The 24,402-nt window shown below is 47.6% G+C and overlaps 1 protein-coding gene across 3 annotated transcripts in view; it reads right to left on the bottom strand.

Moving 5' to 3' along the window:
- LOC140907149 (sodium-dependent neutral amino acid transporter B(0)AT3-like) overlaps positions 1 to 24,402 on the bottom strand; it is a 103,464-nt gene that overhangs the window by 5,175 nt on the left and 73,887 nt on the right. For all 3 annotated transcript variants that reach the window (XM_073332436.1, XM_073332437.1, XM_073332438.1), the window contains 5 exons: positions 20,935 to 21,047; positions 18,554 to 18,682; positions 17,609 to 17,765; positions 16,595 to 16,799; positions 14,532 to 14,691 (listed from right to left, as the gene is read on the bottom strand). In XM_073332436.1, the coding sequence (XP_073188537.1) occupies positions 14,532 to 14,691; positions 16,595 to 16,799; positions 17,609 to 17,765; positions 18,554 to 18,682; positions 20,935 to 21,047 (764 nt within the window). The remainder of the gene's footprint in view (positions 1 to 14,531; positions 14,692 to 16,594; positions 16,800 to 17,608; positions 17,766 to 18,553; positions 18,683 to 20,934; positions 21,048 to 24,402) is intronic.

Genomic DNA, 24,402 nt, shown 5'->3' with positions numbered 1-24,402 from the left:
AATGTTTTAAGTGAAGCTTCTGTTAAAATTTAAATGGGAAGTGATACCCATAATGCTTGCAAAACCTCTGTTCTATATAGATGCTATATGCCCTATATTTAAGGCCACATTTTATTCATGGGTATTTTCAGTAAAAGTCATGGACAGGTCACGGGCAGTAAACAAAAATTCACCACCCATGACCTGTCCATGATTTGTACTGTATACCCCTGACTAAATCTTGAGGGGCTGGCAGCCCAGGGGCTGCCTCAGATGCTTGGGGGGGGCGGGCTACAGGTGCTTGGGGGATGCAGCCAGGGAGGTGCCGTGGGTGCTCAGAGGGGGAGCGGCCTGGGAGGTGCTGTGGATGCGAAGGGGATGGGGTTGGCAGGCTCAACACTGCTCCCCAGAAGTGTGATATCTCTGTCACTCAGCTCCTAGCTCCGCATGCTGTCCAGACCCAAACGCCACCTCCGCAGCTCCCATTGTCCAGGAACCATGGCCAATGGGAGCTGCAAGGGTAGTGCCTGCAGGTGGAGGCAGCATACAGAGTTAGGAGCTGAGGGAGAGACATCTTGCTGCTTCTGGGGAGCACCCCCCCAAGGTAAGCAACACCCAGAGCCCTCACCCCCTCCTGCACCCCAACCCCCCTCCTACATCTAAACTCCTGCTGCTGCTGGCGGGGGGGTGAGGGGGTTTTGGCCTGAGACTGCCCCAGCAGACCCCAGGCCAGCTGCACCGGCCACTGCAGAAGTCCCAGAAAGCCACAGAATCAGTGACTTCTGTGACCTCCCTGACAGATTTGCAGCCTTACAGATATTCCATAAAAAACTGATAAATGAATAAGAAGTCAGTAAAGTGAGATACTCAAAAATAAAAATAAAGTGTCAAGATTAAGGTTGTCCATTCAACCTTATGAACAACCACCATCATCTGTGATGATGCTTCTCTTAATGATTGAGGAAGAGTAGTAGTTTTAACCAGACTATTAACAAATTAAATAATTTTTAAACAAAACAAGAATAATTTGTAAAGTTACTAGGCTCCGCTTCTGGCGCTTCATTTCTTGGATTCTCTGATTTCCTCAGCTGCTAAGATATCCAAGAACTAAATCTGGGGGTTATGATATCTGACAATTACATAGTAGCCTTTGCAGAATTCTATTCCTTGGTAAAAGGCAAGGAGAAAGTATAACCATTATAAATATAGACAATTATAAAGAAAGAGGTAAGCACATAAGTTTTAGTCAAAGGATTAATTTCAGGCCATAAGGGAATTTATTTATATTTATTAATTTAATTTATATATATTGTGACAAAGCTCTATCCTTGCCTCCATGGGTCCCATGTTTCCTGGCGGATTTCGCTAGCCTCAGAGGCTCACTGTGATCCTCCACGTAACCCTTCTCTCTCTAGAGACAAGGGTCACAGTCTACTGAGTCATTTTCATCATAAGCCAGCGAGGGAGGTGAGGAGAACTTATCCTTCCTTGCACAGTCTCTGTTATCTCCCAGTCTCAGTGATTAATCAGGGGGCAAAAGTCGGGGGGGAGCCCGGGCCCACCCTCTAGTCCGGGCTCCAGCCCAGGGACCCTAATAGTATCAGCTATGGTAGCTGACCCTTTAGAAAAATGACATGTACAATTCCCTGGGCTACTTCCCCCACAGCAGCCCTCACTTCCTCAAGCTCCACTTCACCCTTACCCCAGGGCCTCCTTCCTTGTGCCCGATATGGTGTGTACTACTCAACCTCTCCAACAGCATGACTTTCTCCCACAGCTCCTGACATGCATATCCACCCGACTAACTGGGAGGCGTTTAACTAGTTTCAGGTGTCCCAAGCAGCCTAGCCTTCTCCCCGCCTTCTGGAAAGTTCTTAATTGGCCCCAGGTGTCTTAATTGACCTGGAGCAGCTGCCATTTCACTTATCCTGGTACCAGGGATTTGTTTAGCCTGGAGCTAATGTATCTATCTCCCACTACTTTTCCATAGCCAGCTGGCCTTGTCCAGTCACAATATATAAATTTTATATAAAAAAACATGCCAAAAGAAAAATAAATATCTTTATATGAAGATTTATTTCCTGATAGATGAAGAAATTTAGACAGACAGTAAGTGAGTGGAGATTTTAAAGGGCATATCAGGGAGAACAAATAACAGATAAGTTTGCTTGTTGCTTGAAGGAAGTTGTGAAGAGAAGAGTGTGGGAAAAGGATTCCTTTCATCCCAGGTACTTTGGGAGAGTCCACATGTGCAGCCCATCTGGGTGTTACACTGAGGAGAGTATTTGGTGCTTACTGTAAAGTTCTGAAAATGTTACAATAATACATTAAAAACAAACCCACGTATAACAGTATGAAGGTTCTTTTAAGGTTGGGGGATAACAGGGTACCACTCCAGCTGTACGAACTGTGAGATGGCTAAAGTAGATGCTGGCCCCCATTCCAGCTGCTAGCTATCTTCAGCGGCCAGATCCGTGTGGGTCTCCTGCAGGTACTACTGGGTACCTTCCCTCCTGAAGGAAGGAGAGCACCTGGCACCTGCGGAGACCCAGCCTACAGCATTCAACGTTGCAAAGATGATGGGTGCCATGAGGAGGGCTGGGGGGGGGGGATCTGCACCAGCAGGGATGCTCACAGCCCCCATTGGGCCGCACAGCAAACCATGACCTATCTCATAGTCGAGCAAGGAGTCACGGAAGCCGTAGACCCACTGGTAGGCTGCAGGGGCCTGCTTCTCAGTCCTTTTACCCTCCCCCATGAGGGCCCTCAGGGCCCAGAGGATTTGATGAAAATCCCTCCCAATCACTGGAGAGCAAGCTGCACTTGTTGCAGGAGCCATGGACATCTTCCAGAAACTCCCACAGCTCCTCTCGCAGCATATGGGGGGTGTGTGGTCATCACTGGCCCCCAGCCTTCCTCCAGATGGGCTGCCGGCACAGCCCTGTGGCCCACTGAGATGGGCAGACATAGGGAGGACCCCCCCACACACATGGCCCCTGATAGGCTGGCGCTACATGGTCCACCTCAGACCCCAGCTCAATGGGGTGCAGTGGAGGGAAGATAGCAGCCCTTAGTGGGTTGGGACAGGAAAACACAAAGGCCGCTCCCTAGGGATCATCCTCTGGCAAAGGGAAGGAGACAGCCCTAGGAGCGGCAATAGCATTGCAGGAGGTGGAGGGGATAGGGACAGGGCAGGGGTCAGGAACAGGGCTGGAGAGAAGGGCAGAGACAGGATCCTGGGCCCCAGTAGCCTGGTCACTGGGCAGTGTCCCCTCTTGGTCTGGCTCAGGGGTCTGGGGGGTGGGAAGGAGGTCCCCAGTGATGCTGGGCTCAGGCTCTATGGCAGGTGTGACAGCCATGGCATCAGGAGGTGGACAATCTTTAGAGTGGGGAAGGAACTCTGGCAGGCCCCACCAAACTCTAGGGTACAGATGTGAGGACCTGCATGAAATACACCCCCCTCCCCAGCCTATTCTTACCAGCTTAGGTTAAAAACTTTCCCTGTTCTTTGTTTAAAACGCTTGGTGGTGACAGCATACGGTTCAAGGACAAGGCAAAGTTTGTACCTTGGGAAAGATACCACTTGGAGAGGTCTTCCCCCCAAAATATCCCCTCAAGCCCTACACCCCCTTTTCTGGAGAAGGCTTGATAAGAATCCTCACCAATTTGTACAGGTGAGCACAGACCCAAATCCTTGGATCTTAAGAACAATGAAAAATCAGATTGTTAAAAGAAGAATTTTAATTAAATAAAAGGTAAAAGAATCACCTCTATAAAATCAGGATAGAAAATACTTTACAGGGTATTCAGATTCAAAAGAGAGAGGATCCCCCTCTAGGCAAAACCTTAAAGTTACAGAAAACAGGAATAAACCTCCCTCTTAACAGGGAAAATTCACATAAAACAAAAAAAACTAATCTGCCTTGCCTGGCTTACCTATACTGGTTGCAATATTGGAGACTTGGATTACGATGCGTTGGAGAAGATGGATTTCTGTCTGGCCTGTCTCAGTCCCAAGAGAGAACCACCATGTAAACAAAGAGCACAAACAAAAGTCCCTCTCTCCCCCCACCCCCCAAGATTTGAAAGTATCTTGTCCCCTTATTGGTCCTTTGGGTCAGGTGCCAGCCAGGTTAGCTGAGCTTCTTAATCCTTGACAGGTAACAGGATGTTGCCTCTGGCCAGGGGGAATTTTATAGCACTGTATACAGAAAGGTGTTTACCCTTCTCTTTATATTTATGACAGGGCCCCTGCCAGAGAAGGAGGTCGGTTGCCCCGCACCAACGAGGGATGCCCCGGTGACTTGGGTCCTGGCCGCGGGGCACTGGCTGTCGGATGTGTCCCATTGTTCGGTAGAGGTAGCACCGGGCCTCCCCCATGGAATAATCTACCCAGTAGCGGGTCCCCGGTAGGGGATGAGGAAGGACCTCTCGAGCATCTCTCCGTCAGGCACTGCCAGCTGCAGTTGAAGCTGCACCTGCCAGTGGAACGAGAGGACATGACAGAGGGCAGAGTCTTTGCAGCCCAGTAGGAGAGGGCTAATCATGGATATAGGTTTCCCCAGAGTAGAGAGGATGGGTAACAGGGCAGCATTAGGAAGGAAGGGAGGGATGGAGGTCAGGACTATTCAGACACCCAGGTCCTCCAGCGGGTCCAGGGGGATGAACATGGCCCCCACCACCAGGCCCTTCTCCACTGCCTCCTAGGCGGCAGCCTCCAATGCTAGGAAGAACACGACCTTTCCATACATCTTGGAGGCTGCTACAATGGCTGTGGGCCCCACCACCCTCACCAACGCCTACACGTAGGTCTCCACATGAGGTAAGGCGGGCACCAGGAGGCAATGAGTTCCAAGAGATCCTGGACCAGATACAGGTTGTCGAAGATGGTGCGGTCCGGGACGGCGTAGGTCTGGTCTGAGTGGATCACATCCGCCAGCACGGACCCCAGCCGCAGCGAGATGGCTTTCACTATGACCTTGTAGTCCATGCAGAGGAGCGAGACGGGATGCCAATTTTGTAAATCGCGGAGGCTGTGACTGGGTCTGGGCCGAGGACGTCCCAGAACATGCGGTAGAACTCCACGGTCAGCCTGTCCATGCCTGGAGATTTATTGGTGGGCGTGAGGCGGACGGCTTCAGAGAACTCTACCAGAGTGAGAGGCAGCTCTAGCTGGTCTTGGTCGCCCGCACTGACTATCAGAAGTTCGTCCCAGAGCACTCTGCAAGCGTTAGGATTGATCAGATCCGGGGAGAAGAGGCCTGCGTAGAAGTCATGGGCACTCCCACACATCTCCACCGGATCTGTGAGGGGGGTGCCGTCTTCTGCTAGAAGGCAGGTGACATGTTCCTTGGCCCCCCCCTCATTTTCTCCAGGGCGTAGAAGAAACGGGAGCCGCGATCCATCTCCCGAAGGAGGCGGATGCGGAATCGAACAAAGGCACCTTAGGCCTGATGGTCCTCGAGGGCCCAGAGCTCCTCCCGCTTCTCCTGGCATGCCCCACAGAGGGATGGAACCTCAGGGCTGGTGACCAGAAGCCTCTCTAGCTCTAAGACCTCCTGTTCCAGCTGCCCTATTGCTGCATCCCTCCATCAGCTGGCGCCCCGGGTGTAGTCACAGCAGAAGAGCCAGACTCACACCTTCCCCAGGTCCCACCACAGCCGTGCCAAGGAAGACGCTTGCTCTTGCCAGGCCAGCCAGAACTCCCAGAAGGACGCCACGAAGCCCACATCCTCCAACAAGCTGTTGTTAAAATGCCAATAGGCCAGCCCCGGCCTCTCTGCACAGAGAGAGGCCGTCACAATGGCTAAATGATGATCGGAGAAAGGGGCTGACCGGATGCTGGAGGAGTGGGCCCGTGAAAGGTGGAAACATGATAAGTAGATGCGGTCCAACCAGGAGTGTCACGACCGATGGGCCTCCACCCGGACAAAGGTGAACGTCGAGACGTCATCCAGGTGGTGGTCACGCCAGATGTCCACCAGGGAGTGATGGTCGACTATCTCCTGGAAGACATCCACGGCAGCTGGGCACTGCTTGGTCCCAGAGCAGTCCCGCTCCTCGAGGGTAGTATTAAAGTCCCTGCCCAGGATCAGGCACTCATGAGGATCCAAGGTGCTGAGGAAGGCGGACACCTGCTGAAAGAAACGCAGCTGATCCGGGCCCAATGTCAGGGCATAGACGTTAACAAGGTTGACCACAAGCCCCTCAACAGGCGGCCTGGCACAGCCTCAGCAACCCCCAGCACCTCGGGCCGTAGGTCGGGGGAGAACAGGGTCGCCACTCCAGCCGTATGAACTGTGAGATGGCTAAAGTAAATCCTGCCCCCCCCCCATTCCAGCCACCAGCTGTCTTCGGCAGCTGGATCCGTATGGGTCTCCTGCAGGAAAATCACAGAGTACTCCCCATCCCGGAGGAAGGGGAGCACCTGGCACCTGCGGAAACCCATCCTACAGCCCCGGGTGTTGAACATTGCAATGGTGAGAGGTGCCATGAGGAGGGCTGGGGGGTGGGGAGGGGAGGAGGATCCTCACCGGCAGGGATGCTCACGGCTCCCAACGGGCCACACAACAATCCATGACCTACCCCATAAGTGAGTAAGGAGTCATGGAAGAGGCGGACCCGCTGGTAGGCCGCGGTGGCCTGCTTCCCAGTCCTTTTAGCCTCCCCCATGAGGGCCCTCGCAGCCTGGAGAATTTGATGGAAGTCCCCCCCATCGCTGGAGAGCGAGTTGCACCTTGTTAACGGGAGCCATGGACGTCCTCCAAGAACTCCTGCAGCTCCTCTCGTAGCGTATGGGGGGCCGGGGTCACTAGCCCCCAGCTTTCCTCTGGAGGGACCACTGACACAGCCCCATGGCCCACTGAAACGGGCAGACAAGGGGCGGACCCCCGACGTGGCACCCGATGGGCTGGCGCCACGCAGCCCCCCTCAAACCCCAGCTCAATTGGGGGCAGCGGAGGGAAGATAGGAGTCCCTGGTGAGTCGGGACAGGGAAATACAGAGGCCGCTCCCTGGGGGCTATCCTCTGGGAGTGAGGAGATGATGGTCCCAGGGGCAGCAATGATATCATGGGAGGTGGAGGGGACAGGGATCCAGAGTAGGAGCAGGGCAGGGGTCAGGAGCAGAATCCAGGAGAGGGGCAAAGACAGGATCCTGGGCCCCAGTAGCCAGGCCGCTGGGAAATGGCCCATCTCAGTCAAGCTCAGGGATCTGGGGGGTGGGAAGGGGGCCCTCCATGATGCCAGGCTGTGGCTCCATGGCCGGCGTAGTAGCCACGGCATCGTCAGTGGGGTCCCTACCCGGGAAGGAGGTCGGTTGCCCCATGCCCACGAGGGACATCCCATGGGGCTTGGGTCCCAGCCACATGGCACTGGCCATCGCCTCAGTAGGCTCGGCTGCCATCAGCAGGGTGCCACCTGCGGCCGGGCAGATGGAGGAGTCCAGGGAACCCTCGGAGGTGGGAGCATGGAGAAAAGGGGGGCCCAGGGGTGAGGTCGCTCAGATCGAGGCCTGCTGGCAGACGGTCGTCCTCCCCCTGGGTGACCGGGATCAGACCCAGGGCTTCGATCTCCTCGTAGATGGAAGGGAGCTCTCCTTCCACCACTCCGGAGTTCTCCCCACCAGTGCCCGAAGCGACGCTCACCTTGGGGCTCACAGGGGCTCCAGATGGTAACGGGGCAGGAGGGGCTCCATCGGGGGCCTTGGAGGGAAGGGACTCAATTTCCTGATGCAAGTGCTGGAAGAACCAACTAGGGGCAGAGCTCTTCTTGACCTGCTGCTCACAAACTGGGAAGAATTAGTAGGGGAAGCAAAAGTGGGTGGGAACCTGGGAGGCAGTGACCATGAAATGGTCAAGTTCAGGATCCTGACACAAGGAAGAAAGGAAAGCAGCAGAATATGAACCCTAGACTTCAGAAAAGCAGACTTTGACTCCCTCAGGGAACTGATGGGCAAGATCCCCTGGGAGAATAACATGAGGGGGAAAGGAGTCCAGGAGAGCTGGTTGTATTTTAAAGAATCCTTATTGAGGTTACGGGGACAAACCATCCCGCTGTGTAGAAAGAATAGTAAATATGGCAGGTGACCAGCTTGGCTTAACAGTGAAATCCTTGCTGCTCTTAAATACAAAAAAAGAGGCTTACAAGAAGTGGAAGATTGGACAAATGACCAGGGATGAGTATATAAATATTGCTCGGGCATGTAGGAATGGAATCATAGAATATCAGGGTTGGAAGGGACCCCAGAAGGTCATCTAGTCCAACCCCCTGCTCGAAGCAGGACCAATTCCCAGTTAAATCATCCCAGCCAGGGCTTTGTCAAGCCTGACCTTAAAAACCTCCAAGGAAGGAGATTCTACCACCTCCCTAGGTAACGCATTCCAGTGTTTCACCACCCTCTCAGTGAAAAAGTTTTTCCTAATATCCAATCTAAACCTCCCCCACTGCAACTTGAGACCATTACTCCTCGTTCTGTCATCTGCTACCATTGAGAACAGTCTAGAGCCATCCTCTTTGGAACCCCCTTTCAGGTAGTTGAAAGCAGCTATCAAATCCCCCCTCATTCTTCTCTTCTGCAAACTAAACAATCCCAGCTCCCTCAGCCTCTCCTCATAAGTCATGTGTTCCAGTCCCCTAATCATTTTTGTTGCCCTTCGCTGGACTCTCTCCAATTTATCCACATCCTTCTTGAAGTGTGGGGCCCAAAACTGGACACAGTACTCCCGATGAGGCCTCACCAATGTCGAATAGAGGGGAACGATCACGTCCCTCGATCTGCTCGCTATGCTCCTACTTATACAAGTACATTGCCTTATACAATCAGGAAGGCAAAAATCACACCTGGAGTTGCAGCTAGTGAGGGAAGTTAAGAGTAACAAGAAGGGTTTCTTCAGGTATGTTGGCAATAAGAAGAAAGCCAAGGAAAGTGTGGGCCCCTTACTAAATGAGGGAGGCAACCTAGTGACAGAGGATGTGGCAAAAGCTAATGGACTCAATGCTTTTTTTGCCTCTGTCTTCACAAACAAGGTCAGCTCCCAGGTTACTGCACTGGGCAGCACAGCATGGGGAGGAGGTGGCCAGCTTTCTGTGAAGGAAGAAGTGGTTCAGGACTATTTAGAAAAACTGGACGTGCACAAGTCTATGGGGCCAGATGCGTCCGAGAGTGCTAAAGGAATTGGCGGATGTGATTGCAGAGCCATTGGCTATTATCTTTGAAAACTCATGGCGATCAGGAGAGGTCCCGGAAGATTGGAAAAAGGCTAACGTAGTGCCCATCTTTAAAAAAGGGAAGAAGAATGATCCTGGGAACTACAGGCCGGTCAGCCTCACCTCAGTCCCTGGAAAAATCATGGAGCAGGTCCTCAAGGAATCAATTCTGAAGCACTTACAGGAGAGGAAAGTGATCAGGAACAGTCAGCATGGATTCACCAAGGGCAAGTCATGCCTGACTAATCTAATTGCCTTCTATGAGGAGATAACTGGCTCTGTGGATGAAGGGAAAGCAGTGGACGTGTTATTCCTCGACTTTAGTAAAGCTTTTGACACGGTCTCCCACAGTATTCTTGTCAGCAAGTTAAAGAAGTATGGGCTGGATGGATGCACTACAAGGTGGGTAGAAAGTTGGCTAGATTGTCGGGCTCAACGGGTAGTGATCAATGGCTCCATGTCTAGTTGGCAGCCGGTATCTAGCGGAGTGCCCCAAGGGTCGGTCCTGGGGCCGGTTTTGTTCAATATCTTCATTAATGATCTGGAGGATGGTGTGGATTGCACCCTCAGCAAGTTTGTGGATGACATTAAACTGGGAGGAGCGGTATGTGCTGGAGGGTAGGGATAGGATACAGAGGGACCTAGACAAATTGGAGGATTGGGCCAAAAGAAATCTGATGAGGTTCAACAAGGACAAGTGCAGAGTCCTGCACTTAGGACGGAAGAATCCAATGCACCACTACAGACTAGGGACCGAATGGCTAGGCAGCAGTTCTGCAGAGAAGGACCTAGGGGTGACAGTGGACAAGAAGCTGGTTATGAGTCAACAGTGTGCCCTTGTTGCCAAGAAGGCCAATGGCATTTGGGGGTGTATAAGTAGGGGCATTGCCAGCAGATCGAGGGACGTGATCGTTCCCCTCTATTCGACATTGGTGAGGCCCCATCTGGAGTACTGTGTCCAGTTTTGGGCCCCACACTACAAGAAGGATGTGGAGATATTGGAGAGAGTCCGGCGAAGGGCAACAAAAATGATTAGGGGTCTGGAACACATGACTTATGAGGAGAGGCTGAGGGAACTGGGATTGTTTAGTCTGCGGAAGAGAAGAATGAGGGGGGATTTGATAGCTGCTTTTAACTACCTGAAAGGTGGATCCAAAGAGGATGGCTCTAGACTATTCTCAGTGATAGCAGATGTCAGGACAAGTAGTAATGGTCTCAAGTTGCAGTGGAGGAGGTTTAGGTTGGATATTAGGAAAAACTTTTTCACTAAGAGGGTGGTGAAACACTGGAATGCGTTGCCTAGGGAGGTGGTGGAATCCCCTTCCTTAGAAGTTTTTAAGGTCAGGCTTGACAAATCCCTGGCTGGGATGATTTAGTTGGGATTGGTCCTGCTCTGGGCAGGGGGTTGGACTAGATGGCCTCCAGTGGTCCCTTCCAACTCTGTTATTCTATGATTCTATGACTCCAATGGAAGGGCGGTACTGCCCTCCCATGCTGCCATGTCTTCCCCAGCTGGTACCGGGGGATGGAACGCACCTGCAGGCAAGGCAGAAGGCTCGGCATCAGTGCCCCCCTTTCTGGTCTTCCGGGGGGCTTCCGCATCAGTGGAAAGGAGCGGAGCTTGAGCCTTCCGCTTGCCACATTTCCTGTGGACTAGGGCCCGTCCTTCCATGGCATCATTGGGGGGGCTGCAGGGGCGATGGCTCAGGGACTGTGGGAGGCAGCGGTGGGGCGGCATGAGGGAGGGAAGATTCCCCTGGGGCAGGCCCTCTCCCATGCTTGGCAGTATCCCTGCCGCACCCTCCTTTTGGGGCCCTGCCGGATTGCAGGCAGCAAAAGCGGGGCTCTCCCACTTGTCTGTGCGCACTGGGGAAAGCACCCCTTGGGCCCGAGCGGGAGCACTGGTGGACTGAGTAGGAGGAGGGGCGGCTCCGAGTGCCGGGCAGCCAGGAGTGCCAGCGATGATGGGGTCAGCGCCCCGCCAGGGCTGAGAGGTCCCAGATGCCCCTCCTTGCCCGGCCAAGGGGCAGTCCCTGCGGGTGTGCCCCATCACCCAGCAGAGGTAGCACCGGGGCCTCCCCTGTGGAATAATGCACCCGGTAATGGGCCCCCTGGTAGGGGACCAAGAATGACCCCTCAAGTGCCTCTCCATCACATGCTGCTGGCGGCAGTTGAAGCTGCACTTGCCGGGGGAACAAGAGGACATGATGGAGGGCGGGGTCTTTGCAGCCCAGTGGGAGAGGGCTCACGACAGAGATGTGTTTCCTAAGGGTGGAGAGGATGGGTAATAGGACGGCATTGGGGAGGGACAGAGGTCAGGACCAGGTGGACACCCAGGTCATCCAGCGGCTCCAGGGGGACAAACACACTCCCCACCACCAGGTCCTTCTCCACCGCCTCCTGGGCGGTGGCCTCCGATGCTAAGAAGACGATGACCTTGCCATACATTTTGGAGGCCACCACAATGACCGTGGGCCCCACCACCCTCGCCAACGCCCGCACATAGGTCTCCATGTGGGGCGAGGCAGGCACCAGGAGGCAACGGACGCCGTGCTTTCTGGTCATAGGGGGAAAGGGGCCCTGGCCGCTATAGATGGTAGCGGAGGCGGTGGATGGGAGAGATGACAGTCACAGGCGGGGGGGGGGGCTGCCACCACCTGGGCTTACGCCCTGGGAGCCGGGGGAGGGACACCTGCAGAGCTGGTGGAGGGAGCAGCAGGTAGGGACGCCGCAGCCTGTGGCGGGGCCGCAGCAGTGGGGGCAGTCCCTGCCATGGAGGGCCTGGTCTTTTTAGTGGGGTCCTTCCCCTTCTTCTTACCCTGGCCCTTCCCGCCAGCTGGGGGTGCTCCCCCAGAATTGGAGGAGGCGAGGGATGTGGCAGTAGCGGAGGTCACCGCGTTGGATGGCACCCCAGCAGGGGAGGTGACAGGTGGTTTGGCAGCAGCGGTTGAGGTAGAGGCCTGCGGGGGGTGGGGATGGAGGGGCAGCCAGGGCTACTGGAGGGGCCCCACCCACCATGTCCCCTGCCATAATGAACAGGGAGGGAGGGAGGGGAAAGGGGAAGCAGGTCAACCACTCCTCCCTGCAAGGCTGCAAGCAGGGGAGGAGGGCGCCCAAAGGGGTGGGCTGGGCAGGGGGGCTATCAAGGGCTCGTGGGGGACAATCACTGACTCAGAATAGAAATCCGGCTCCTCTAGCTGCACTTGGGGAGGGGGGTCATAACAACATTGGGGGGGGGTGCAGTGAGATAGGGGCAATCTCAAACAGGGGAAGGGCACAAGCGCATGGGAGGGGGCATGGGTGCACTGAGTAAGGGGCCAATCAGAGCAGGGGTACCACATGGGGAGCGGGGAGAACCAGCCTGGAGGTAGGACAGGGAACCAAGGAGCTAGCTTCAGAGGCCGGGGTGGGGCAAACAAACAAAAGCTGCAGAGGGAAAAGGGCAGGGCAGGCAAACAAACTGAAGCTAGTGAGGTGCTGGGGTAAAAGGGAGGACAAAAAGTCTGCAAGGGGCAAATGGGGCAGGTAGCAAGGGACAAAGCTGGGGGCTTGCTGAAGGGGTCAGTCGGGGGGGGGCACACGCGCCTACATGCGCATGCAAAGCATCAATGAGGGCTGGCTGCTGCTTCATGCCCAAAAGGTGGTGAAAGGGCACGGCAAACCAAGCAAGCAGCAGAGTCCCAGAGGCAGGAGCTTGAGGCAGATGATAAGTGTCCACTAGGGGTGGTGGAGGGGGCAGCAACAATGGTGGTTGGGGGGGGACTAACAGATGGATTGGGGGGCAGGCTTCATGCCACACCCCGTGTCCCCACAAACACAGTCAAAACCCCCACCACAAGAACACAGTTCAAAAGTTACTCAGCCTTCAGGTCCCCTCCACAGTGGTCTGCAGAGTCCCTGCGCATTCCCCCAGCAGCAGATGGCTGCATCCCCTCCTCCTCTGGGGTCCAGCAGCTCCCAGACAGCAAAGGCAGCAGCAGCTCCACGCAGCAGCCCAGTGGCCAGGCAGGCAGAGAGGACCCCTCACAGGTGGTGGTGTCCACAGCAGCAGTAGCAATGGCTGGGGTAGGGGTCCTTCACTCTCCCCCCTCTGGGGAGTAGGCCAGCAGGCCACCGCCGCCACACCCCCCCAAGGGGCTGTAGTTGGAACAGTAGCAGCACCCAAGGGTGGGGGAGTCCAGCAGTTAGCCAGCAACCAGGTACCAGAGAAGGGGTGGGTGGTGTCCGGCCCAGCCAGAGAAGAAGCTGGAGCCCAAGGCCCAGCAGCAGGAGCTCTAATCTCCCTCCTTCTTCCAGGCCAGTCGGGTTCAGCAGAGGAGTCAGCTCTATTGTCCCCTAGATGAACAGGTTTCTGTTCCCTGGCTGACACATTAGCCTGCAAAGAGTCAGCTGAAGCTGTTAGCCTAATGAGAACACCTGACTCCAATTAACCTGCAAAGAGTCAGGTGAAGCCGTTAAGCTAATGTGAACACCTGACTCTAATTAAGGCCCCTCTGATACTATAAAAGGGCTCACTCTGGCCAGGCTAAGGAGATCTAGGGAGCCAGGGGAGAAGATGTGTGGTTGAAGGGTTAGGTAATAAAGATGCCCTTAAGCCACTGGAAAGGGAGCCGTAAGGTAAGGGTGAAGAAGGCGTTAAGAGAGAAAGAAGCAGGAGAGCTGTGGGGAAGTAACTCAGGGAAATGTAGCAACTCTGTCAGTGAAAGGTTGGCTGCCAACAACTGTTGCCATTAGGGTCCCTGGGCCGGAACCCAGAGTAGAGGGTGGGCTCAGGTTCCCCTGAACCTGACACTACAGAAACCGACGTCCTGGGAGGGGAAGACCGGCCCCTGTCAGGACAGGAGGCTAAACTGTTTAGGAATAAGTCCACAGGGACAACAGCGACTGTAGGAGCTCTCTCACCAACCTCCTTGCTGGCTTATGATGAAAAGGGCTCAGTAAACTGTAACCCTGGCCCTAGAAAGAGAAGGGCTACATAGAGGGTCACAGTGAGTCTCTGAGGTTAGCATAAACCACCTAGAAGTGCAGGACACATGGGGACAAGGTCAGAGCTCTGCCACAATATGTTTATCTTTTTTACACTGCAAATATTTGTAACAAAAATAATAATATAAAGTGAGCACTGAACACTTTGTATTCTGTGTTGTAATTGAAATCAATATACTTGAAAACTCTTGAAAAACAAATTTAAATGGGTAATCTATTATTTAACAGTGCAATTAAAACTGCTATTAATCATGACTGATTTTTAAAATCTAGTTAATTTGTTTTGTATTAATTGCTTGAGTTAACTGTGATTAATTGACAGCCCTATAAATAAAAAATCCAAACTTGTTCCCAGTTTACCTTTTAATTCCATAAACATAGACAACACCAGTCACTTCAAAGAAAGCGATGATTAGCAAAGGCAAGGAACCGGCATAACTGTCAAAAATTTCAAGCCAGTAACTTCCAGACCTCAGGGTAAAACACAGAGCTGTCACGAAGGAGACCAGGCATATTACACCTAAATAAAAGTTATTTCTGTTAATAAAGAATACATGGTGGGTGCTCTGTTCAGATATGGTTAATATTTTTGCTCTCATTTTAACAATTTTATCCAACAAACTTCTGTATGGAGCTATAATTTGCTATCTCAGTGTAAGCAACAGTTAAATTCAAAGTGCTACATTGTCTGGGGAATTAATACACAGACCAAATTCTCCCTGGCATTTTGGCCAAGAGATACTGTACGATGGTGCAAAGCAGCCATAAAGCTGGAGTAACTGGCAACAGGAAAATCAGTATAGTGAAGGAGGATCCTCTGGAGTGTAGAGCAGGTGTGGCAGTTTTTTGTCATAGCCCCCAGCTGCCTGTGGCCAATGTGAGAGGTGTGGCTAGGGCTTTCCTGCAGTCTGTTAATCTCTGACTTCCGTAAAGACCCCTTAGGGCAAATGGCTTCCAGCATAATTTAGAATGGCCTTCAGATGCCTTAATTTATACTGCATAACTGGCCCCAAAACAGCCCAGGATTGCGGGAGTACAAAGGGATGTATCTGATGAAGTGAGCTGTAGCTCACGAAAGCTCATGCTCAAATAAATTTGTTAGTCTCTAAGGTGCCACAAGTACTCCTTTTCTTTTTAAAGGGGACTCTGAGTCCCTAGTCTCCTGAAGTTGGGCTGGGTGCTCTGAATGGAGGATCTCCGCCTGTATGCCACTGTAGCACAGTGTATTCATAAGGGTAAGGGCTCACTGTGCATTAGGTAGAGGTCAAGGAGTAGTATTTGGCCAGAGAAGAAAAGAAGTAGTTCCATTTTATTGTCATTTTTATCTGGAAAGGGGAAAGAGCTTTTGAAACTTGGGTGTGCTAAAACAAGGATGGTCACAATGTTCTTTTTAGTAGTGCAAATGTCAAATCCTACTCTGCACTGAAATGGTCTTCTCACCCAACCTGTGCAGAACTCATAAATGGAACTTCAGTGCAGATTCTTACAGAACTCTGTAAATCTACCAGTATCTGGAGAATTGTCCAGTTCTCTATTGCCTTGTTTTTCTGTCAGTCAAAATCCTGCGTTGTGGTAATCTCTGATTCCTGTAAAGACCCATTAGGGCAAAATCCCCTCCTTGCTAATTGTGTGCCCAGAGTAATTTTTTAATAGCACACATTTCCTCAGGTTCATTTTCAGATCACCACCCTTATCCTTATTGCAGACCTTTTGTAAATGTATCCATTCCTGCTCAAAAGTTTTATCATGAACTAGGATCCAAGTGTAATAGGCTGAGAGAGAGAGATGGAATGCAATACTCTCTCCAAAAGCTTCAGCGGTGGCAAGGACATTACATAAACCCAGAGCTATTACTTTAAATTGCCACAGGCCTTGTCCAGCTGTGAAAGCAGTCTTTCCCCTGTCCTTTGGATCCATTTCCAGTTGCCAATAATCACTTTTAAACTCCAAAGAAGAAAGCCAAACAGAACCTGCTACAGCTCCAATGCCCAGTTCCCTGGGAGCAATTCTGCTTCACTAATTGGCTCTCGTTAGAGAGATTAAGGTAGAGAACACTCTTATTCTGCTTGCTTCCACAAAAGGAAACTGCATATGAAAACTAACAATACTACAAGCAATTTTTCTAAGACTGGTCAGTACTCTCAAGCTAAGAAAAAAATGTGAAGGACTATGTAACATCACCATCTGGCAACTCCTGCCGTAACACAATCTGATCTATACCTTATGTCTCCTATAAAGAGACTTGATAAAGCAGTTGAACTCACAATTGTAATATCTTCATTTACATTCTGAAGTGGCAATGAGTAAATATTGCAAACTAATTCCCCATAAAATATTTATTAAACTATTAAGAATTCATGAGTTTGTAAAGAGCCTAGCTTCTGTGAACAAAATGAAGAAAGTCCTATAAATAACCTGCTCACCTGATAGAACCTCCTTGGGTACAGATTTAGATATAACAGGAAGCTCCAAGAGAGGAGTCAAAATTCCCTCAATGTTTCCAAACATAGAGGAAAGACCCAAGCTGAACAGCATTACAAAAAACAGGACAGCCCAGCCCTGTGAGCCAGGCATCAGAATAATTGCTTCAGTGAAAACAATAAAGGCAAGGCCAGTTCCAGATGCACTCTGCAGAATTCACAAACAGATAACACATTTTGATGAATAAGATTTATTTTTCAAACATATAGCATTATAATGCACATGCAGATCTTGTTCATTCAAATTCTAAACCCCACGGTCAAGATTTTGGATTGGATGTTTTTCTAAAAGAGATCCTGTAATTGCAAGCTATTGGATGTGAAGCAAGAATGAATTCAGGGAAGTCCTATGACCTGTGTTATTAAGGAGATCAGACTTAGATGATCCCTTCTGGCCTTAAAATCTAAGAATCTATTAATTTTAAGAAAATGAGTTTGTAAATTAGGCTCCTAAATAAATTACCTGGTTTTCCAAAGTGTTACGTACTGAAGTCAGTGGGGGCTGCTAGGTGCTAAGCACTTAGACACCTAAATAAGTGAATTGATCTGCAAAACTATGTATTTAGGGGTCTAGCATAAGATTAATTTAAAAAAAAATCTTGGTACAAATGTATTTCCTGTGCTATTCAAATAAGCCAAATTAGGGTGAATCATGTGCCCATGGTAGCTTCCAGATGGGAAAACCTTGGTGCAGTTTAAAAAGTTGTGTTATGGTGTAAGTTGATAGAGGAATTCTTGGAATGCTAAGCCAGAGATCTTTGAGCTCAAAGTTTTTATAACAATACTGATGCCTGAAATGTAGAAACAAAAGAAATATGGTCAGTTTGGTAGGTATCCAATGTTCTTTGTAGCAATGTTTTGCAAGTGCAATGGAACATATATGTTAAGAAGATGAAAAGTATCACAGTCCATAACATTTTTGAGCAAGGGTTATTTTTTAGCATGCAAGCGTGATACCTGGTCAAGAAATTCTTGAAGGTCACAACTTCTCAATTTGAGACTAGTGATTTTTTTTGGATGGGTTGTATTCAGGAATCCAAACCAGATTGTATAGTTGTCTCTTGTGATGCTTTGGTCCGGAAGATCAAATTCATTGAGGATACTGATAATGTTCCTGCCAGAGAAAGCATGCTTCAACATTTTTTCTTAATGTATAAGAATTTGTTTAGATATCTTTAGATTATAGCTACAGAAGCTTTTGCAGGAACCCATTATCTATTTTGTAGTCACCTAGCTATAGTCAGTACTGTATATATTTATGGTACAATGTACATTTAAAATATTAATAGAGAATTGCGTTGAGTTTTATACAGTTTTCACAATAGAAACAAAAATGTTAAACGAGGGTATTGTTAAAATTATGGGGAAAATATTTGGAGAAACTAAGTATTACAATTTGGCTTATAGTTTCAAATACAAACTCCACCTTCAGACTATGCAGACATAGTACATAAAGCAGGTCTTTGTAAAAACAGCTCATATTATTGCTATCTTGTTCTCTCTCCCTCCCACTTCCACCTGTTGTTAGAGCCACTTGTGTTTTGTAAGACAGAGTTCTCTGGGGTAGGAAATGTCATTTTACTATATAGTTGTACAGCACCTAGCACAACTTAACGCTGATCCCTGACTGGGGCCTTCAGGCACAACTGTAATACAAATAAGTAAATAAATAATAATAATGAATAAGTATTTTAGTATTTGTTTTACATGTTATTAATGCCTCCTCTGATAATTATTGATAATGACCTTTTAATGTGCATTGCCATAAAATGTTTATATTAGGTTTCCTATTTATAACTTGTTCCCCTTCAATACAAATGTGTTCTCTGAATATATGTTTCTGCAGTAGCATGTTATCTATTTAGGCTGCACCATAGCATCTGAAAATCCAAGATGTCCCACCTGTCCAGGCAGTCCCAATAACCAGTGGTTGCCTTAAATCCCAAAATAGAAAAAATTGGGATGGAGGCATACAGTGATGTCATACTATTTACAATTACTATTGTCACAGCATCCTTCTCACAGTCATTTCTAGAAAGAAAACACATACAAATTAATTTACACAACATGATAGGGTTTATTCAACATATATATTTTAGCAAAATAATTAGTTTTTAGTAATTAGTCTACAATTTAATTCATGGACCTAGACTGTGGACTGTTTATCCATATAATATGGATAAACATGTATAAGGGCTGTCAAACTATTAAAAAAATTAATGGCTCAATTAATCGCACTGTTAATAATAAAATACCATTTATTTAAATATTTTTGATGTTTTCTACATTTTCCAGTATATTGATTTCAATTGCAACACAGAATACAAAGTGCACAGTGCTCACTTTATATTTTTTATTACAAATATTTGCACTGTAAAAAAAAGTGCTCTCTCTTTATCCTGAAAATTGACCTTACAAATGTAGAATTATGTAAAAAAAAAACAAAAAACCCTGCATTCAAAAATAACATGTAAAACTTTAGTGCCTACAAGTCCATTCAGTTCTATCTCTCAGGCAAACAACTTTGTTTACATTTGCAGGAGATAATGCTGCCTGCTTCTTGTTCACAAAGTCATCTGAAAGTGAGAACAGGTGTTCTCATGGCATTGTTGTAGCCAGCATTGCAAGGTATTTACATGCCAGAGGCGCTAAAGATTCATATGTCCCTTCATGCTTCAACCACCATTCCAGTGGACATGCAGCCATGCTGATGACGGGTTTTGCTCGATAATAATCCAAAGCAGTGCGGACCAATGCATGTTCATTTTCATCATTTGAGTCAGATGCCATCGGCAGAAGGTTGATTTTCTTTTTTGGTGGTTCAGGTTCTGTAGTTTCCGCATTGGAGTGTTGCTCTTTTAAGACTTCTGAAAGCATACTCCATGCCTCGTCCTTATCAGCTCTTGGAAGACACTTCAGATTCTTAAACCTTGGGTCAAGTGCTGTAGCTATATAGAAATTTCACATTGGTACCTTCTTTGCGTTTTGTCAAATCTGCAGCAAAAGTGTTCTTAAAATGAATATCTGCTGAGTCATCATCTGAAATTACTATAATATGAAATATATGGCAGACAATTGACATACAATGTCAATGAGACATACAATTCTCCCCCAAGGAGTTCGGTCACAAATTTAATTAACGCATTATTCTTTTAATGAGCATCATCATGGAAGCATGTCCTCTGGGAATGGTGGCTGAAGCATGAAGGGACATATGAATGTTTAGCATATCTGGCACATAAATACTTTGCAATGCCAGCTACAAAAGTCTCATGCGAACACCTGTTCTCACTTTCTGGTGACATTGTAAACAAGAAGAGGGCAGCATTATCTCCTGTAAATGTAAACAAACTTGTTTGTCTTAGCGATTGGCTGAACAAGAAGTAGGAATGAGTGGACTTGTAGGCTCTAAAGTTTTGCATTGTTTTGTTTGAGTGCAGTTATGGAACAAAAAAAAAATCTACATTTGTAAGTTGCACTTTCATGATAAAGAGATTGCACTACAGTACATGCATGAGGTGAATTGAAAAATACTGTTTCTTTTGTTTATCATTTTTACAGTGCAAATATTTGTAATAAAAATAATATAAAGTGAGCAGTGTACACTTTGTATTCTGTTGTAATTGAAATCAATATATTTTAAAATGTAGAAAAACATCCAAAAATTTTTATTAAACAATAGAATAGCAATTGAAATTTATTAATGTGATTAAAACTGTGATTAATCACCATACATTAAGCACAATTAATTTTTTTGAGTTAATCGTATGAGTTAACTGCGATTAGTCGACAGCTCTCATGTGTGTGTGTGTATATAGATATAAATTTTACCCATAGAAAAATCACAAAATGTAAGTCCTGAAATAAAACTATGCTCAGTTTCAATAAGAAATAATATTCTTGCAAATAGTGATATTTGGGAAATTGTCATCTTTTTTTCCCTTCAGGTTTAAAATTAGTAATTTTTTCTTACCATCTTCTAATCTATTTAAAATACACAATTTAGTGTGAACATAGTTTAGCCATTGGAAGGTCAAAGTTTGATAAGATACTTTACAAGTATCACAAATAAATGCTGGTTTTGACAATTTGAAGAATATAATAATATGCAACAAATGGTTAGTCTGTATCTGCAAACAGAAAAGGAGTACTTGTGGCACCTTAGAGACTAACAAAGGTATTTGAGCATAAGCTTTCGTGAGCTACAGCTTTCTTTTTGTGGATACAGACTAACATGGCTGCTACTTTGAAATCTAATCTGTGAAAGTCATAGCCATACTTACTTTGGTGAGTTGTAGCTTGAGAATGCTATGAGTCCTCCAAAAGCCAAGGAGAGAGAGAAAAATATCTGGGTGGCTGCATCAAGCCATACACGGGGATTTTTGAGAATGTTCAGCTGAAACAATTGCAATGAATGTGAGTATTAGACTTCCTTTCAAATTTTCAGTTGTCTTTTTCTTTGTTCTCATATTTCATGAATTGTGGTCCTACTTAAGTGTGCTGAAAAATGGAAGTGAATGCCAAAATATTCCAATAAATCAGCATAATTTGAAGGCCCATTATGTAGGGATTCTGAAATGTCTTAGTTTTTATTGTAGTAAAAATCTTCTATTTTATGATATAAGTTTTTCTGAGTGACACTTTACATGGACATATTAAACTTTGATTAATACTTTTTTCTCCCTACTTATGTATATGTATTTCTATGGTGCTCACCACAGTAATAACTGAGTATCTATGAAATCAAGCTACTTCAGTATTGTCTTGCTAATGCCACCAGTTGTGGTGTATGAAAATTGTATTTAACCTTCACTGTTTTCTGTTTTTTGGAGAAAAGTGTGTTTATTTTTCCATGTCTCTTGAATCAATGTGTTTAAAAATATTAAAATATACTAGCGGCACCAAAAAGCCACAATCACATAACAAGGCTTTATCAGTTAAAAAGGTGTACTAATTGCAGAGAAAAGAAAGCAGCAATAAAAAGTAAAAAGATAATAAAAAAGGGGATGTTAATAATGAAGAATGAATTAGAAGTTAAGAAATGCAAACACTTCATAAAGTGAAGCTAAAGGTATCAATGAAAGAATTCATGACCGGTAGGGTTAAAAACAATGTTAGTGGGTAGGTGGCCCTCTGACAGGCTCCACAGTGGGAAATGGGGCAGCTCATGTTCACTTGGGAGTAGTTAACTCACCAAGTAACTGGGATGTAGTTAATTAGGCAGGGAAGCACCCAGGCATGATAAAAGGACCTCAGTTGGGGGGGGGGAGGAGGGAATTTCTGAGGAGAATAGAAACTGCCAGAGATGCAGAAGAATTGCAGTGATATGATCCCTCCAGTAGACTAGGGAGAAGCTACCAGAGAAGCCAATGCTCTGAAGGGGGAGAAGCAGGGCCCAGGGCAAGAGGCTGGGGGAGCCTATAGAGAAGGAGAGGTAATAAATAGCTTATAGAGCAGGAAGGGATAGAAAATTATTAGTTCTGGCTGCCCTAAACAAGGTCCCTGAGTTGGAACACTGAGTGGAGTGCATGGGTCTGGGCTCTTCTACCTTTTCCAGCCAAGGACTCTTGAGAAGAAATTTCTAAACCGAGGAGACCTAGGGCTGTCTAGCCCCACTAAAGCCATGGGGCTTCTGACTCTCCATTATCCTGGAGGGCAGAGACTATTAAGAACCTGGCCATATCGCTGGGTCATAACAAGGTCTTGACAAACAGGCAATCAAATGTGGCGGCATAAGGGTGATGGAGTTGGGATGGTTGTATCTCCTCATCCCACTGCAAGGGGTTGCAAGGGGTTCATTATTTTTGAACTTCGGGGTTAGCAATACTGCACCCTTCATTCCTCTGAATGAAGGGTAGCAGGCAGAGGGAGAACATATGTTCCTGGAAGAAGATTATGGCCAGGGAGGGAAAGGAATGTATTTTGTTTCTTCTGTACTTTTTGTTACCCTGGAAAGGAAAGAATTTATGGTTTGGGTGGAAAGCTAAACTGCATCAAAATCACACAACTGCCCCAAACGAAGGGAAACTGAAGTACCGTAGTAGAGACATGATTAAGGCATTGTCAAGTACCACAGTAAAAAGGTAATGGATCCATCATAGGCCTACAGATGTGGTGTATGCAGAACTCTGAGGACTGGTCTACACTGCTTCTTAAGTCAATATAACTTATGTCACTCAGGTGTGAAAAAGACATAAGTTACATCGACTTAAGCACTGTCCACACCATGCTATGATGGTGGGGAGACACTCTCCTGCCGACGTAGCTTCCACCTCTTTGTGGAGGTGGAGTAATTATGCTGATGAGAGAGCACTCTCCCATCAGCATAGCGCTAGATGTAGTGCGATAATGGTCTCAATTAAGTCAATGGGAGTACTACAGAGGGAGCAGCTGCAAGAATAAAAACTTTTAATTTATATGAATTATACTTCAAAAGAATCAAGAACATATATTTATAGAATTAGTATTCATCACTTTCAACTTTGCTTTGACAGCATAATTGAAATGTTTAATTCATTCATTTTAAAATCTGATTGTTCAATTTATAAACTAAATATTTATAAAATATAACATCTTAAAAATATTATTTGAAACCATCTAGAAGGCAGTCTGGTATTTAATACAATTTAGTTCCCCTAAACACTAACAAGGTGAAACTTCAAAAGTTGTTTCCATTATTTTCACTTTATAACCTAAGCTATATGTTATTTCCTTTTGGAGTATGTACAAAGTAAGAGTATGTATGTAAGGTTTAACATGCTTGTGATGGGGGTGGACTCGGTCCTGAGGCACCTGCCACATCCTGTCCCAGAAAAGGACAGTAGAGCAGTCCTCCAATCTGCCTAGAGTGGCTGTGCGGGAAGCTGCCAATCGTAACCCAGCAGGCTCATATAAGAAGAGCTGAAGGGCCAGTATGAGTCCAGTCCCTTGCTTGGAGGAGAGTAGATAGCATGCCTGGCTGGCTGAGGGAACTACAGGACCCAGGGCTGGGCTGGGCTGGGCTGGGCTGTTGAAAGAGAGCAAGAAGGAACTCTTGCTGCTGGGACTTCATCAGGACAGGGCCCTGAGGTAAGGATGAAGAATGTGCTGGAGCCTTGGGGAAGTGGCCTAGAGAATTAGAGTAGCAGTGCAGCTTAAATAAAGGGACATGGCATGTCTGCTATTTATTTGGACCCAGAGTAGAGGGTGGGCTTGGGTTCCCTACCCCACCCCAGCCACTGGGAAAGTGGCCTGAGCTCTGAGGCACCCCAAAAGGGGAACTGAACTGTAGTGGCCCAGCTGAAGAGCTGAAGCCAGAAAGGCTCTGAGAGGGTGAAGACACTGCCTCCAGGGAAAGAGGCCTGGGGCACAGCCCTATTCTGAAGCAGGGACAATTTGAGAGAGATGTTACAGAGGGCACTGAGAGAACCCCTATTGCACTTGTACCCCGGAAGACAGACTTGGCTGGAGGGCTGAGTCACCAAAGACACACCACAAACAGAGAGAATGTGCAGGCACACTCACTGAGACAGGGTGTGCTTGTGAGACGTGAGTGCATCTTGTTACAAAACTCTAATTATATTTTTATGTAAATAGAATTTGAAGCCTTTTGGAAGATGTTAAGAATTAGATCCATCTTGCAGTACAGGATTTTATAGTAGTTATTTTCGCTATTAAGACAGTGAAAGTCAATTAAATAGGTTTTTGTCCACCGAACTACTGATCTGAACAGATTTTTAAGACTTCTGTTATCCAATTTTATAAAGAAGAAT

The sequence above is a fragment of the Lepidochelys kempii genome, chromosome 2 (genome assembly GCF_965140265.1).
Source record: "Lepidochelys kempii isolate rLepKem1 chromosome 2, rLepKem1.hap2, whole genome shotgun sequence".
NCBI lineage: Eukaryota > Metazoa > Chordata > Testudines > Cheloniidae > Lepidochelys > Lepidochelys kempii.
Note: the sequence above shows the minus strand (reverse complement) of the source record. Positions and strands in the feature narration are given on the sequence as shown.